The sequence below is a fragment of the Mobula hypostoma genome, chromosome 9 (assembly GCF_963921235.1).
Source record: "Mobula hypostoma chromosome 9, sMobHyp1.1, whole genome shotgun sequence".
Taxonomy (NCBI): Eukaryota; Metazoa; Chordata; class Chondrichthyes; order Myliobatiformes; family Myliobatidae; genus Mobula; species Mobula hypostoma.
The window spans coordinates 74213385-74230108 of record NC_086105.1 but is presented as its reverse complement, the minus strand read 5'-3'; the positions used below and the strand labels follow the sequence as shown (position 1 = coordinate 74230108).

The 16724-nt window shown below is 42.5% G+C and overlaps 1 protein-coding gene across 2 annotated transcripts in view; it reads left to right on the top strand.

Moving 5' to 3' along the window:
• Positions 1 to 16724, top strand: part of atp23 (ATP23 metallopeptidase and ATP synthase assembly factor homolog) — a 39144-nt gene that overhangs the window by 14454 nt on the left and 7966 nt on the right. For both annotated transcript variants that reach the window (XM_063058495.1, XM_063058496.1), the window contains one exon: positions 13001 to 13138. In XM_063058495.1, coding sequence (XP_062914565.1) covers positions 13001 to 13138 — 138 coding nt within the window. The remainder of the gene's footprint in view (positions 1 to 13000; positions 13139 to 16724) is intronic.

The following is a 16724-nucleotide window of genomic DNA, read 5'->3' as shown; positions in this document are numbered from 1 at the left end:
ACAGTTAAAGGAGCTGATTGAAACATTATAATCATATACTCAGTCACCATTTTATTAGGTATATCTGTATGCCTGCTTGTTAATGCAAATATCTAATCAGAACTCAGTGCATAAAAGCATTCACACTTGGTCAAGAGGTTCAGCTATCATTCAGGCCAAACATCAGAATGAAGAAAAAATGTGATCTAAGTGACTTTGATTATGGAGTGATTGCTAGTGCTGGGTGGGGTGGTTTGAGTATCTCAGAAACGGCTGATCTCCTGGGATTTTCGTGCATGACAGTCTCTAGAGTTTACAAAGAATGGTGAGAAAAACAAAAAAAGAAATCCAATGAGTGGTAGATCGGTGTGTGTTACAACAGTGCTGTAAGAGCATACTTGAATGCACAACACATCAAACCTTGAAGTGGATGGGCTATAGGAGTAGAAGACCATGACCATGCACTCAGTGGTACAGGAGGTATCTAATAAAGTGCCCACTGAGTGTATTTTAAAGGAATAATACGAACATGCATACGTTTGGAACCAAAGGTCATTGTGGAGTAATAATGATGTGGGACTTCTGTTAAAACTGAATTGCAGTTGATTCAAGAAGGTCCACTTGCATCCTATGAGGGTATTGTATAATAAAACAAGCTCTCAGTGGTTCGATGAGTTCAAATACTTTTCATTCACTCATTCAGTGGCCCAACAGGGCATCCTATGGAGATGGGGTTGGACATGCGGGGATGGCTTGTGGGAGCAGGGTCTGGATTTCCATGTTTAACTGTTCACGGAAAGACAGTGGTTACTGATGCACTGTGTACTGACATCGCACAACCAGAAGTCTGCTGAGGTTAGATGAGTATCTGGACTTGGTGTAAGACCATAAGATAAGGGAGCAGAAGTAGTAGAATTGGATCAGGTCAAAGAAATAATATTGCTGCCTGTTATACAGATAAAGATATAATTTTATTTCTTTTGCATAAAATTGCTAAATCATGGTGAACATTAGAGGGAAATGACTTTACCTGCTTTGTAATGTTAGTAGTTCGTTAGTTTTATAAACTGTCTAGGTTTGTATTCCCATTTTTTTTTATTTCACTTCACACTACACTTACTGTCTTACAGATTAACACAACTGATTTCCTAGATCCTGGTAATTTTTTGTTCTCTGAGACCTAGGGGTGGGGGGGTGTTAGGATTAGTTATTTTTGACATTTTCAACAGCGGCAAATTAAGCAAAAACACGGCAGTTTAATTTATCACTTCCAGACCATTACTATACCGAGCTAAAATAAATGTCAAATTTAAATAAGCAGAATAAATAAATAACACCAGAGCAAAGAACTTCTCTGTGGATTATGGTTGGGTATTGGGATAAGCTGATTAATGTCGCTATTAGAATGGCAAAAGAAATCTTGATGAATGTGACAAACTGGCAGTCATTTCGAGCCAAATTAAATAGGTGTGGAATCATTATTTATATCATTGTAGCACTAAATTTAATTTTAATGTTCAAAAGCCTGTCTTTGACAGGATTTCTACACTAATTTTCCTGTTCTTCTTTAAAAGTGATAAGTCACAAACAAAATGTTCTGTTTTGTGAAGTGGGTAGCCTCCACCTTGTGGGTTGTTAAAGAATGGCAGGAGGTGTGAGGAAACAGATTTGCCTGAAGCGCAACATGCACAAAAAGCTGGAGGAAGTCAGCAGGTCAGAGTCGATGCTTTGGGCCAAGACCGTTCGTCAGGACTCTCTACCGCAGGCATTTCCAACCTTTTTATCCCATGGACCAATGCCATTAACCAAGAGGTCTGTGGAGTCTACCACATTTTATTTACCTTAAAGTTTAAATCTTCTCTTTGAAAGGAGTTCAAAATCAGGTTAAATATCGCTGGCATTTTTCATGAACTTTGTTGTTTTACGTCAGCAGTACCTTTGCAATAATACAGGCAACAATTATACCAGTGCCTAAGAAGAGTAATGTGAGCTGCCTAAATGACTGTCGCCCAGTAGCACTTATATCAACAGTGATGAAATGCTTTGAGAGATTAGTCATGTCTAGACTGATCTCCTGCCTCAGCAAGGACCTGGATCCATTGCAATTTGCCTATCGCCACAATAGGTCAACGGCAGATGCAATCTCAGTGGCTCTTCACATGGCTTTAGACCACCTGAACAACACAAACACCTACGTCAGGATGCTGTTCATCGACTATAGCTCAACACTTAATACCATCATTCCCACAATCCTGATTGAGAAGCTCCAGAACCTGGACCTCTGTACCTCCCTCTGCAATTGGATCCTCAACTTCCTAACTGGAAGACCACAATCTATGCGGATTGCTGATAACATATATCCTCCTTGCTGACGATCAGCACTGGCGCACCTCAGGGGTGTGTACTTAGCCCACTGCTCTACTCTGTATATATACATGATTGTGTGGCTAGGCACAGCTCAAGTACCATCTATAAATTTGCTGATGATACAACCATTGTTGGTAGAATCTCAGGTGGTGAAGAGAGGGCATAAGGAGTGAGATATGCCAACTAGTGGAATGGTGTCGCAGCAACAACCTGGCACTCAACATCAGTAAGCTGAAAGAGCTGATTGTGGACTTCAGGAAGGATAAGACGAAGGAACACATACCAATCCTCATAGAGGGATCAGAAGTGGAGAGAGTGAGCAGTTTCAAGTTCCTGGGTGTCAAGATCTCTGAGGATCTAACTTGGTCCCAACATATGGATGTAAGTAGCCATAAAGAAAGCAAGACAGTGGCTATATTTCATTTGGAATTTGAAGAGATTTGGCATGTCAACAAACACACTTAAAAACTTCTATAGTTGTACCGTGGAAAGCATTCTGACAGTCTGCATCACTGTCTGGTATGGAGGGGATACTGCACAGGATCGAAAGAAGCTGCAGAGGGTTTTATATCTAGTCAGCTCCATCTTGGGTACTAGCCTACAAGGTACCCAGGACATCTTCAGGGAGTGGTGTCTCAGAAAGGCAGCGTACATTATTAAGGACCTCCAGCACCCAGGGCATGCCTTTTTCTCACTGTTACCATTAGGTAGGTGGTACAGAAGCCTGAAGGCACACACTCAGAGATTCAGGAACAGCTTCTTCCCCTCTGCCATCCGATTCCTAAATGGACATTGAATCCTTGGACACTACCTCACTTTTTTTTAATATACAGTATTTCTGATTTTTGCACATTTTTTAATCTATTCAATATATGTGTACTGTAATTGATTTACTTACTATTTGTTTTAATTTTTTCTTCTATATTATGTATTGCATTGAACTGCTGCTGCTGAGTTAACAAATTTCACGTCATATGCCAGTGATAATAACCTGATTCTGATACAAGTTGAGTACCCCTTATTCGAAATGCTTCGGACTGAAAGTGTTTCCGATTTCTGATTCTGGAATATACTAGACAACGGGGTGACCCATTGGGGCACCCTTTGAGAGGAGGGTGGTGCAGTCTGATGTGACCAGAATGAACATTAAATTTTCCTGAATGCTATTGGTATCGCTTTGCTTTGGAAACTGAAGTAGAAAACCTCAGTTTATTAAAGAAGAACAACGCGTAGCAAAGCAAATATAGCTCCTCCTCATTTAACGAAGGACACTTTTGATGGCATCATTTCTGGTTTATCTGCCACCCTTGTGCCTCTTGTCATTCTGGAGACGTGCAGTCCTTTCATTCCCCGTCTCCATCTCTTCTGCTGTTTGTTGTTTATCTCTGATCCTGGAGATGTGCATGCCTCTCCTCCTCTGTCTCTTCTTCTCTCATTTTTTTGTCCTCTTTGATCCTGGAGTCGTGCGACCCTGGCCTCATCCAATTCTTGTTCTCTCCCTTTCCTTGCCGCTACTTGATGACGTTTGGCATCATCTCTTGATCATAATGTCACCCTTCCCTCTCCATGTGGCATAATTAGGCTGACCATTTTTTTTTACCCTAATGCTGGATAGGAGATACGAAGCACTAACACCAAAGGATGCTGATTATTCTTGATGATGTGGTTGGCGCTCTCCTAAATGGATGTGATATAGTCACCACTGTCCTTTAACTGCAGCAATGGGTTTTATGGGTGTCTCAAAGTATGTCATTACAATAGATTTAATTATCTCTTATTGATGGGTGGCAGTTAGATCTGTCCCAATCCTGCACATGCTGATGGTGATTAGCAGAATGTGGACCCCTCGAAATAGAGCTGCCCTGCCCTTTTGCTCCAGTAGGTGTCGCTGCTGAGGCTGGTCTTGCGCATGCGTCGGGCTGTTGCGTCTGGATTTCCATGATGGCCGATCAGGTGTCGGTTGAAAGGTTGCCTGTTGATTTTTGCGAATGAGCAATTTTATATGAATATATAACCCTGAACTTTGCCTGCATTGTGTAAGTTAGCGCATTTTAATTCGATTTAGCCAAAAAAGTGCCGCTGTAATGCGCCGTTTGCGCTAATTGGAGGTCGCAAACAGAGCATGAGAGTTTTAGTAGTATATAGATAATGAGATAGCTTGAGATTGCCACCACTTCCAACTCTGAATTTATGCGCTACCAGTAAGCAGATTTTGTTACTGATAGCACTTGTTCATCACACAAAAATTCTTACATACCATTAATATAATGAAAATATGTGTGCAGGGTAACAAAAGCAGTAAGGCGAATACCTGACTCAGCTGTTGAACAACAACAAACAACGGCAGGCTTTCGATCTCCACCTATGATGCTGTGTTTTGATTAAAAGATTACACTATATTTGTATTTTTCTTTTTAGGTTTATGTAAAGTATAAAAACCAACAGCATTGTAAACTTGTTCTGGTGTTAGATTTTCATCAGTGACGATCTTCACAAACTTATCAATGAATTTCTCTGCTCTTTTCATGATCAGCAGACGCTTTATCATTAACATTTTTTAAAAATGTAATGCCATGCCTTTTCTTAAATTTCTGCAGCCAGCATGCTGCATATTCACAAATACCTTCAATTTTTAGTTTGTCATGTTAGGTCTCTGCTTGTTTCATGATCAGCATACCGTTAAGGGATCCATCGATGCTTCTGATCCACTCTGTCAAAGCACCATCAATGCAGTGTTTTATATTTTTCACTAACCTCTGTTCAGAACTTCTTAGAACTGCCTGTGGTATGCAGAGACCTGCACATTATCTGGGAGCCTTCTCAGCACCTTGTGGAATTTTCCATTTGTGATGTCGAGTCAGCACTCAAAGTAAATGAGGATTTCGGAGGATTTCAGGTTTTGGAATTTTGGATAAGGAGTACTTAATCTGAGTGTATATATAGTGCAAAAAGAGAGCAAAGGAAAACAGTGATACAGTGTTCATGGGTTCATTATACATTCAGAAATTTGATGGCAGAGGGAAATAAGATGCTCCTGAAATGCAGGGTATGTATCTTCAAGTTTCTGTACCTCCTCCTTGATGGTGGCAAAGAGAAGGGAGCATGTCTTGGGTGAGGGGTCCTTAATGATGAATGCTACCTTTTTGAAGCATCCCCATTGAAGTTGTATTGAAAGTTGGGTAGGCTAGTGCCATGATTGAGCTGGCTGAGTTCACAACTTGCTGCAGCTTTTTCTGATCCGGTGCAGTGGCTCTTCCGTACCAGACAGTTATGCAACCAGTTAGAGTGCTCTTCATGGTACACCTACAGAAATTTGCATGAGTCTTTAGTTATATACCAATTCACCTCAAATGCCTAATGAGATATAGCCACTGTTGTACCTTCTTTATAATTGCTTCAATATGTTGGGACCAGGATAGATCTTTAGAGATGTTGACACCCAGGAACTTGAAACTGCTCACCCTTTCCACTGCTGATCCCTCTGCTGACTGGTGCGTTTTTCCTTGACTTCCCCTTCCTGAAGTCCGTAATCAATTCCTTGGAATTGCTGATGTTGAGTGCAAGGCTGCTGCAATACCACTCAACTAGCTGATCTATCTCACCCCTGTCTGCCTTTCCATCACTACCTGCCAGTAATAGTTGTGTCATCAGCACATTTATAGATAACATTTGAGCAGTGCCTAGTCACACAGTTGTGGATGTAGAGAGAGTAGAGCAGTGGGCTAAGCACACATCCCTGAGGTGTGCCAGTGTTGGCTGTCAGTGAAGAGGAGATGTTGTTTCCGATCCGCACTGTCTCTGGGTCTTCTGATGAAGTCCGGGATCCAGTTGCAGAGGGAGGCACAGTGGCTCAGGTTTTGGAGCTTGTTGATCAGGACTGAGGGTATAATTGTGTTGAACGGTAGCTGTAATCAAATAACAGCAGCCTGATGTTGGTATTACATCGTCCAAGTGGTCCAGGGCCCGGTGGAGAGCCAGTGAGATTGCATCCACTGTAGACCTATTGTGGTGATAGGCAAATTGCAGTGAGTCCAGGTCCTTGCTCAGGTAGGAGTTGATTCTGGCCATGGTCAACTTCATCACAGTAGATGTGAATACTACTGGGTGATAGTCATTGAGGCAGCTCACCTTGCTCTTGTGTACTGGTATGATTGTCGCCCTTTTAAAGCAGGTGGGAATGTCCGACTGTAGCAATGAGAATTTGATTTGGCCTATTACTACGTGTTGTGTCTTATAGCCATACCAGAATGATGCTGCTGCCCAGTGGTTTTGCTAATAAGTTTTGAATTTTCCTGGGACTAAATGTTGCAATAAGTTTAAGTCAAAGTTCAGTTAAAGTCCAGTTTCTAATGCACAAATACATGTATGTCCAGATGCTGTGAAAAGCTTAGTTACAGCAGCATTGCAGGCACATAGCATCAGATAAGCAGCATTCACAAGAAATGGAATGTACAGCATTACCAGATGATGGCAGAAAAGTCCCTCAGCAGATAAAATGGATGACATTTGACCACTAGACGTTTCAAGTTGAGTGAAGAAGATGGAGACAAAGCCACCATATCTGTGCACCAAGATGAGTTAGTCATAAAGCATACTTCACCACCTCTACTTTTAAGACTTGGCCATCCTTTCTTTACTGCAAATAGTGAAGCCACTGAGCTACAACCCTGCATTAGAAATTAGAGTCTGCATGAAGCAGTCCCTGATGTCCCTCTGGTACTGCAGTCTTGCTCTGTTGTCTTCAATTTTTATTTTCCAGAGACTACGTTCGTCAGCAGGATAGTCAGCAGTAGGAGTCTAAGACCTTTGTGTTTCAATCGTACCTGTAACCAGGGCACCATGCCATGTATATTTTCTTAAAGGGATCTGTAACTGTTACAGTCTGTTTTTATGAGAGAAAGCTGGCAGGGAACATAAAAACTGACTGTGAAAGCTTTTATGGATATGTGAAAAAAAAAGATTGGTTAAGACAAATGTAGGCCCCTTACAGTCAGAAACAGGTGAATTGATCATGGGGAGCAAGGACATGGCAGACCAATTGAATAATTACTTTGGTTCTGTCTTCACTAAGGAGGACATAAATAATCTTCTGGAAATAGGGGACCGAGGGTCTAGTGAGATGGAGGAACTGAGGGAAATACATGTTAGTAGGGAAGTGGTGTTAGGTAAATTGAAGGGATTAAAGGCAGATAAATCCCCAGGGCCAGATGGTCTGCATCCCAGAGTGCTTAAGGAAGTAGCCCAAGAAATAGTGGATGCATTAGTGATAATTTTTCAAAACTCTTTAGATTCTGGATTAGTTCCTGAGGATTGGAGGGTGGCTAATGTAACCCCGCTTATTAAAAAAGCAGGGAGAGAGAAACCAGGGAATTATAGACCGGTAAGCCTGACATTGGTGGTGGGGAAAATGCTAGAGTCAGTTATGAAAAATGTGATAACAGCACATTTGGAAAGCGGTGAAATCATCGGACAAAGTCAGCATGGATTTGTGAAAGGAAAATCATGTCTGACAAATTTCATAGAATTTTTTGAGGATGTAACTAGTAGAGTGGATAGGGGAGAACCAGTGGATGTGGTATATTTAGATTTTCAGAAGGCTTTTGACAAGGTCCCACACAGGAGATTAGTGTGCAAACTTAAAGTACGAGGTATTGGGGAATGGTATTGATGTGGATAGAGAATTGGTTGGCAGACAGGAAGCAAAGAGTGGGAATAAACGGGACCTTTTCAGAATGGCAGGCAGTGACTAGTGGGGTACCGCAAGGCTCAGAGCTGGGACCCCAGTTGTTTACAATATATATTAATGACTTGGATGAGGGAATTAAATGCAGCATCTCCAAGTTTGCGGATGACACGAACCTGGGTGGCAGTGTTAGCTGTGAGGAGGATGCTAAGAGGATGCAGCGTGACTTGGATAGGTTAGGTGAGTGGGCAAATTCATGGCAGATGCAATTTACTGTGGATAAATGTGAGGTTATCCACTTTGGTGGCAAAAATAGGAAAACAGATTATTATCTGAATGGTGGCCGATTAGGAAAAGGGGAGGTGCAACGAGACCTGGGTGTCATTATACACCAGTCATTGAAAGTGGGCATGCAGGTACAGCAGGCGGTGAAAAAGGCGAATGGTATGCTGGCATTCATAGCAAGAGGATTCGAGTACAGGAGCAGGGAAGTACTACTGCAGTTGTACAAGGCCTTGGTGAGACCACACCTGGAGTATTGTGCGCAGTTTTGCTCCCCTAATCTGAGGAAAGACATTCTTGCTATAGAGGGAGTACAAAGAAGGTTCACCAAATTGATTCCTGGGATGGTAGGACTTTCATATGATGAAAGACTGGCTCGACTAGGCTTATACTCTTTGGAATTTAGAAGATTGAGGGGTGATCTGATTGAAACATATAAAATTCCAAGGGGATTGGACAGGCTAGATGCAGGAAGATTGTTCCCGATGTTGGGGAAGTCCAGAACAAGGGGTCACAGTTTGAGGATAAAGGGGAAGCTTTTTAGGACCGAGATGAGGAAAAACTTCTTCACACAGAGAGTGGTGAATCTGTGGAATTCTCTGCCACAGGAAACAGTTGAGGCCAGTTCATTGGCTATACTTAAGAGGGAGTTAGATATGGCCCTTGTGGCTAAAGGGATCAGTGGGCATGGAGAGAAGGCAGGTACAGGGTTCTGAGTTGGATGATCAGCCATGATCGTACTGAATGGCGATGCAGGCTCGAAGGGCTGAATGGCCTACTCCTGCACCTATTTTCTATGTTTCTATGTAACCTGAGTCTGATGTCCAGGGTCCGCTGATATGGATTTGGGTATTGGTAGTTTTTTAAAAGTTAATGCTTACTAAATACCCATGTCTGTGACTATGGATTTCAACTGTAGTAGTCCTACAGGAGTTCAGTGAGACCCTTTCTCTCTGCCCTCCCTCTGTGACCTCACTGCTCTCCAACTCTTTGACCACATGTGCTCACCCAGAGTTACGACCACAGTTCATGTTCTTCCGGCATGTTGTGTGTGTCACTCTGCACTTCCAGCATCAACAGAGTCTCTTGTGTTCATGGATTCCTTGAAGAGTTATTTAGTTTTAAATGTCTTTCAAGGATGGAAGCATCATCTGTCTGGTTTAGTGGGTCCACAAGTCAGTAATCAGGTTCACTCCTATTTTCCCTGGAAAATAACTGCGCAAACATCTCAGTTCAGTGCCTCATTATGGGAATGGGTGGTGACTGCTGACTTAGCTACTGACACCTGCATCCAAGAAAATCTTTGAATTTATCATTTATACCTATCGCACTTTGAAAGACATTATACAAGACTGAAGATTATATAATGTCATTTCCAGCACACATTTGTAAAGAAGAATGAACTAATTGTTACTCTGGATCTGATGCAGCACAAAAAAAGCACAGTAAGATAAAGAACGCAGAAATAAACAAAACGACAATAAATATAAATACATTATGTAGATTGTATGCACTATGTCAAGGGCGTACATTACCATTCAAAGGTCACAGGCACATGTAACAAACATTGATACAAGAGGTGAAATCAAAACTGCATTATCCATCATCAGCAGTACCCTACTGTCCATCAAGGACATGTATACATAAAATGATGCTAGGTACTGGAGGTGACTGGTGGGAAATGATATAGTAATGGTGATAGGTTAGTGAATGGAGGTGTTATTTGGGGCAAATAACTGTTTTTGAGTCTGGTGGTCCTGGTGTGGATGCTATGTAGCTTCTCTGATGGGAGTAGGACAAAGTCCATGAGCAGGGTCGATGGAATCCTTCATATTACTGGCCTTTTTCCAGCACCTTTCTGTATACTTGTCCCTTGATGGCGGACAGGCCAGTGTTGGTGATGTGTTGGGCAGTTTTGACGTTACCTCTTGTATCACTTTTTTTTTTACACAGTTCTGGATGGGCTTTATGACAGATAGTACAGGAGTTTGAAAACAGTGAAGGTATTTTCTTGGATAGTGCTTTGAAAGTCCTGATCCTATTTTGGACGTGTTATAATCTGGTTACCCCATTGCAGAAGGATGTGAAGGCTTTGGAAAGGATACAGAAGAGGTTTACCAGGATGCTGCCTGTGAACTGATAACAGAGTAGTTCTTAGCACAGGACATTAAGATGGGTAGATGTTGCATGGAAGAGATTGTAAAAGAGTAACCTTCAGGTCTCAGCCAAAACTTTTAAAGAGGTTGTTAGGTTACTGCATGAGCTGTAAGGAGAGGATGGACAAACTTGGGTTGTGTCCTCTGAGGAGAAATCTGACAGAAGGTTATAAAGTTCTGAGAGGCATAAATAGGTTTCTTTCCTTCCCAGGATGGAATTGTCAATTACAAAGATGGGGCAGGGGGGGTGGCAGGCAGGGTTGGTGAGAAGAGAGGAAGTTTAAGGAGAAGTCCAGGTAACTTTTTTTTAGGTGTCTGAAATAGTGCAAACAGATTCACTGGTGTGTTTAATACCTTTTGAACATACGGGTATGCAGGAAGTGGAGGAGCTATGGATCATTTACAAATAAAAGAGATTAAATTTAAATTTGCAATATGTTCAGCACTGAGACTGTGGATCAATAGCTTTATTCCTGTGCTGTACTGATCTATGTTCTATAAGCAGTTAGATCTTTAACTACAGGTGTCCCCCCGCTTTTCGAACGTTCGCTTTACGAAACCTCACTGTTACGAAAGACCTACATTAGTACCCTGTTTTCGCTTTCAGAAGGTGTTTTCACAGTTACGAAAAAAATCAGCGCACGATAAAAGGCAGCGTGTGCCCCGAGCAGCCACTCTCCCCCGGATTCGGAACGGCGTTACTTTAACACGTGCCTGTGAGCAGCCGTTTGCAAGATGAGTTCTGAGGTATTGGAAAAGCCTGAAAGAGCTTGTAAGGGTGTTACACTTAGCGTAAAACTAGACATAATTAAGCGTTTTGATCGTGGTGAACAAAGCAAGGGTGAAGTGAGTTTGACTTGTGGAAGCTGATGAAGATGATGTTGAAGAGGTTTTGGCATCCCATGACCAAGAACTGATAGTTGAAGAACTGATGCAATTGGAAGGGAAAAGGATAACAATCGAAACCGAATGCAGTAGCGAAATGAACGTGAAGCCCCTGCGTGAGATTTTCGCTGCAATGATAAAGTACGACTTTAATTTTGAAAGGGTACGTCGGTTTAGGGGATATTTGCAAGATGGTTTGAGTCCTTACAAAGAACTGTATGATGGAAAAATGCGCGAGGCTCAGCAGTCAAGCAAACCTTCCACATCAGCCACAGCAGATGATGAACCTCGACCTTCGACATCGAGGCAGGCAGTCATAGGAGAAGATGAGAGGCCTGCTCTAATGGAAATAGATGACAAGATGACACCCCAGTGTCCCACCACCCCAACACCCAGGTCGCGGACAGATACCGATTCGCAGAGAATGCAACGGTAGCCAGGAGACACACAGCACAAAATTGCCTCTGATCTGGGCCGACATTTACGTGTCGGGCGGCACCTAATTAATTAGCATGTTTATTTTGGCTTTTTTCTTAAAGATGTACTGTGTGCCTCCCGGCTACCGCTGGACCCCTGCATGCTTCGGTCAGCGGGCTGGAGGATGGGGGCCACTGCACCACCCCAACCTGCGACGACTCAGTCTAACACACCATCATCAGTGTGCTCAGCAAGCTGTCTTCCCGATTACGATAAGTGATACTACACTGTACATACATTATTTCTACTTTATATAGGCTGTGTATTTTTACGTCTTACTTGGTATGATTTGGCAGCTTCATGACTTAAAGGTTACTGGAGAGCGCTTGCGTGAGATTTTCGCTTCAGCGAACGGTGCAGTAATGATTGTGGAAAAGTATTTCTACTTTATATAGGCTGTGTATTAAACATATGATTCCTGCTTTTACTATATATTACTGTTATTTTAGGTTTTATGTGTTATTTGGCATGATTTGGTGGGTGATTTTTGGGTCTGCGAACGCTCACAAAATTTTCCCATATAAATGGTAATTGCTTGTTCGCTTTACGACATTTCGGCTTGCGAACCGTTTCATAGGAACGCTCTACCTTCGGATGGCGGGGGAAACCTGTATCTCCCTTTACTGATACGCAAGGGTTAAAATGGTGTGCTAACCAAACAGAGCACTGACACTTTGTATACTCTGTGTGAAAGCTTATGAAGACGAGTTAGGATGATAAGCTGACAAAGACAGTGCTGTCACCCAGACGGAACATGGTCCTCACCTTCCTTTGTACTTACAGCCTTTCTGTTCAAGCTTGAGAACCAGGGTCACTGAGTATAATCAGACAAGATAAAGGTGTAAACGAAGGATCCTAGGACAGTTATTACTGGACAGTTATTTTACTAATTCTCTAGTATTATTGGTCTTTAACATGTAGATTTGATTGGTTAATAAAACCTGAAATATATAATATAATGGGATTTAGATGTGCACAAAGTCTCTATTGAGTCAATATTTGTATACAGCTGGTCAATTTCAGTATAAAGATGCCATTTCTTTGTTCAGAGCAGTTTGGTGATGGGGCCCGGCTGTTCTCCTTGTGCACAAGTAAATGGAGTGCGTTTGAGTTGTCAGAGTCCTGTTAATCAGCTACAAGACCATATTTGACTTGTGCTTTTTTTCTTTAGATCGTCTTATGCCAGAATAATATCCATCAGCAACAGCACATGAACCGGGTGGTGACCCATGAATTAATCCACGCGTTTGATCACTGTCGTGCGCATGTAGATTGGTTCCACAATATAAGACATCTGGCCTGCTCGGAGGTAAGATATCACTTGAGGATGGTCAAAGTCTCAAGATCTATGCAGGTAGTCTTTGGTTGCTATAGTGCACTGTTTGTGAATGAGACATAAGTAGAGATGGCTGTGACAGGTGAGCGAGCATACAGGGGAAGAATTGGCACAGGCTGGCCTTAGTGAGTGAGTCTGATCAGCAGTCTGGCTTTGCTGTGCTCCATCCAGACCTGATTTTTGTGATTCAATATTGGGGGGGTGGGGTAAGGCTTGTAGAAATGCCTCCTTACGATCAGGGTAAGATGCCTGTTGCTTAAAAAAATCCACCTCTATCCGAAAAAATATTTGTCCATATGTGCAGGCTGTCCGTTAGTCGGGGGTTTGTAACCTGGGGACAACCTGCATTATGAAAGGTATCTCCATATTCAAAGATTTTGGTATATTAACGATTAGCTTATATTTGTCACATGCACATCAAAACATATAGTGAAAAGTATCATTTGCATTAAGGATGAGCTAGCAGACAGCCATGCTTCTTTGCACCAACATAGCAAGCCCACATTTACTGACCCTAAACCAAATTTCCCTCGGGATTAATGAAGTATATCTATCTATCTATCTAACCTGTACATCTTTGGACTGTAGGAGGAAACTGAAGCATGCAGTCTTGGGGAGAACTCCCTGCAGACAGTGCAGGGAGTTGAACCCTGAACATACAGCAGGTGCTGTAAAGCATTACACTAACCACATTGCTATTGTGCATCCCTCTTAACTCCTGTGTTGTTCCTGAATTTACCTGAATAAGTGTTTTGCAATGTGCAACATGGCTGATTCTTACATGAACTGTGAAATGGCTGGTATTCCAGGGATGTTGACTGTGGAATGTACTGTGACATATCTGCTTCCTGGTGTTGATGTAAACTTTCTTTCTTTATAATTCACCAAATAGATGTTTATTTTCCTTTGCTGCTAAAATTTGCTATTGATGGCTAAGAAATGATGAACATCTGCTAGAGAGGCAGTAATTGGCTCAGAGAACACTTTTCCTAGGTTAGTTATTGTTCATATTCTGTGCATATTCGGATGAATGCATGAATCTGCTAATGACAGATGGCAACAATAATTACAAAAAGGCAGCAGCATCCTCATTATCTGTCAATTTCCCTGAATTATTTAGCTACATAAAACATCTTCAAAGTAAGTTTATTATCAAAGTACATATGTGTCACCATGTACAAACCTGAGATTTGTTTTCTTGCGGTCATACTCAATAAATCCAATAACCATAATAGAATCAATGATAGAAAACAACCAGTGTGCAAAAGACAGCAAGATAAGCAAATGCAAAAAGAAATATGATAATAAATATTGAGAATTTGAGATGAAGAGTCCTTGAAAATGAGTCCATTGGTTGTGGGAACAATTCAGTGATGGGGGGAGTGAAGTTAACAACTTTGGCTCAAGAGCCTGATGGTTGCGGGGTAATAACTGTTCCTGAACACACTGAGGGGAAATAACTATTCCTGAACAGTCAGGAGCAAAACACAGCCTGCTGGAGGAACTGAATGGGTCAGACAGCATCTGTGGAGGGAAACGAATGATGATATTTCTGGTTGAGATCCGACATCCAGATTGAAAGATAGTGGGGAGATCACAAACAAGAGAAAATCTGTAGATGCTGGAAATTCACACAAACACAAAATGCAGGAGCTCAACAGGCCAAGCAGCATCTATGGAAAAGAGTACAGTTGACATTTCATCATCATGACTGGAGAAAAAAAGATGAGGAGTCAGATTTGGAAGGTGGGAGGAGGGGAGGAAGAAACATAAGGTGATAGGTGAAACTGGGGGGGGGGTGAAGTAAAGAGCTGGGAAGGAGATACGGGGCTGGAGATGGGGAAATCTGATAGATGACAGCACGCTATGGAAGAAAGAAAAGGGGGAAGAGCACCAGAGGAGGTGATGGTCAGGTAAGGAGATAAGGTGAGAGAGGGAAAAGGGAATGGTGAATGGTGGGGGGGGGGCATTAATGGAAGTTCACGAAATTGATGTTGATGCATCAGATCGAAGGCTACCCAGTCGGAATATAAGGTGTTGCTCCTCCAAACTGAGTGTGGTCTCATCACAACAGTAGAAGAGGCCATGGGCTGACATGTTGGAATGGGAAATGGAATTAAGATGGATGGGTGGCCACTGGGAGATGCTGCATTTTGTGGTAGGCACTCGGTGAAGCAGTCTCCCAATCTATGTTGGGTCTCACCGATTATACAGGAGGTCACACTGGGAGCACCAGATACAGTAGATGACCTCAACAGACTCACAGGTGAAGTGTTGCCTCACCTGGAAGGACTATTTGGGGCCCTGAATGGTAGTGAGGGCGGAGGGCAGATGTAGCACTTGTTCTGCTTGCAAGGATAAATGCCAGGAGGGAGATCAGTGAGGAGGGATGAATGAACAAGGGAGTCGAGTGGGGAGCGATCCCTGTGGAAAGCAGAAAGTTGGGAGGGAGGGAAGGATGCGCTTGGTGGTCGGATCCTGTTAGAGGTGGCAGAAGTTATGGAGAATTATGTGTTGGATACAGAGGCTAGTGGGGTGGTAGGTGAGGACAAGAGGAACCCTATCCTGATGGGGTGAGGGCAAACGTATGTGCAATGGAAGAGATGCAGTTGAGAGCAGCATTGATGGTGGAAGAAGGGAAGCCCCTTTCTTTAAAGAATGAGAACGTCTTTAAAGAGCAGGTGCAGTGGAGATGAACCAATTGAGAGAAGGGGATGGGATTTTTACAGGTTACAGGGTGGGAAGAGGTTATAGTCCAGGTAACTGTGAGAGTCAGTGGGTTTATAATAGACATCAGTAGATAAGTTGTCTCCAGCGATACAAACAGGAAATCGAGAAAGGAGAGGTGTTGAAAATAGACCAGATAAATTTGAGGGCAGGGTGGAAGTTGACGGCAAAGTTGATGAAGTCCATAAGCTCTGCATGGGTGCAGGAAGCAGCACCAATGCAGCTGTCGATGTAGCAGAGGAAAAGTTGGGAAGTGACATAGGCTTGGAACATAGACTGTTCCACGTAGATGGTCAGTAATAGAGGTGAGGGGAAAAGGGTAGAGCAAGAACAGCAAGTGCTAGTTGGATCCAGGTAAGGAAGTGTGACTGGTAGATGGAGGAGGCAAGAATGGAAATAACAACACACTGAATTCAGGAGAAACTCAGCAGGTCAGTTAGCACCTATGGAGGGAAGTAAACAGTCAATGTTCTGGCTCTTGATCCTTAATTGGGACCGAAATGTGAGAAGAGAAATAGCCAGTGTACAAAGTGTGGGGAAAGTACTGATGGAACAAAACCGTGACTATTTATTGATGCTGCTTGACTTTCTGAGTTCCTGTAGCATTTTGTGTGTGTTGCTCAGGATTACCAACATCTATGGAATCTCTTCGGACTATGGAAATAGTGTTAGAGGCTGGAAGGTTGTGGATGGGAACAGCCGAGGGCTCTTGGTGAAGGAGATAAAACATGTCAGAACTTTTTAAGGGAAGTTAGGTTGGAAGTTATTTCATTCTTTGTGTGAAGGTTAAAACACTTCTCTGTAGGCGTATTGCAGATAAGAATCCATGAAC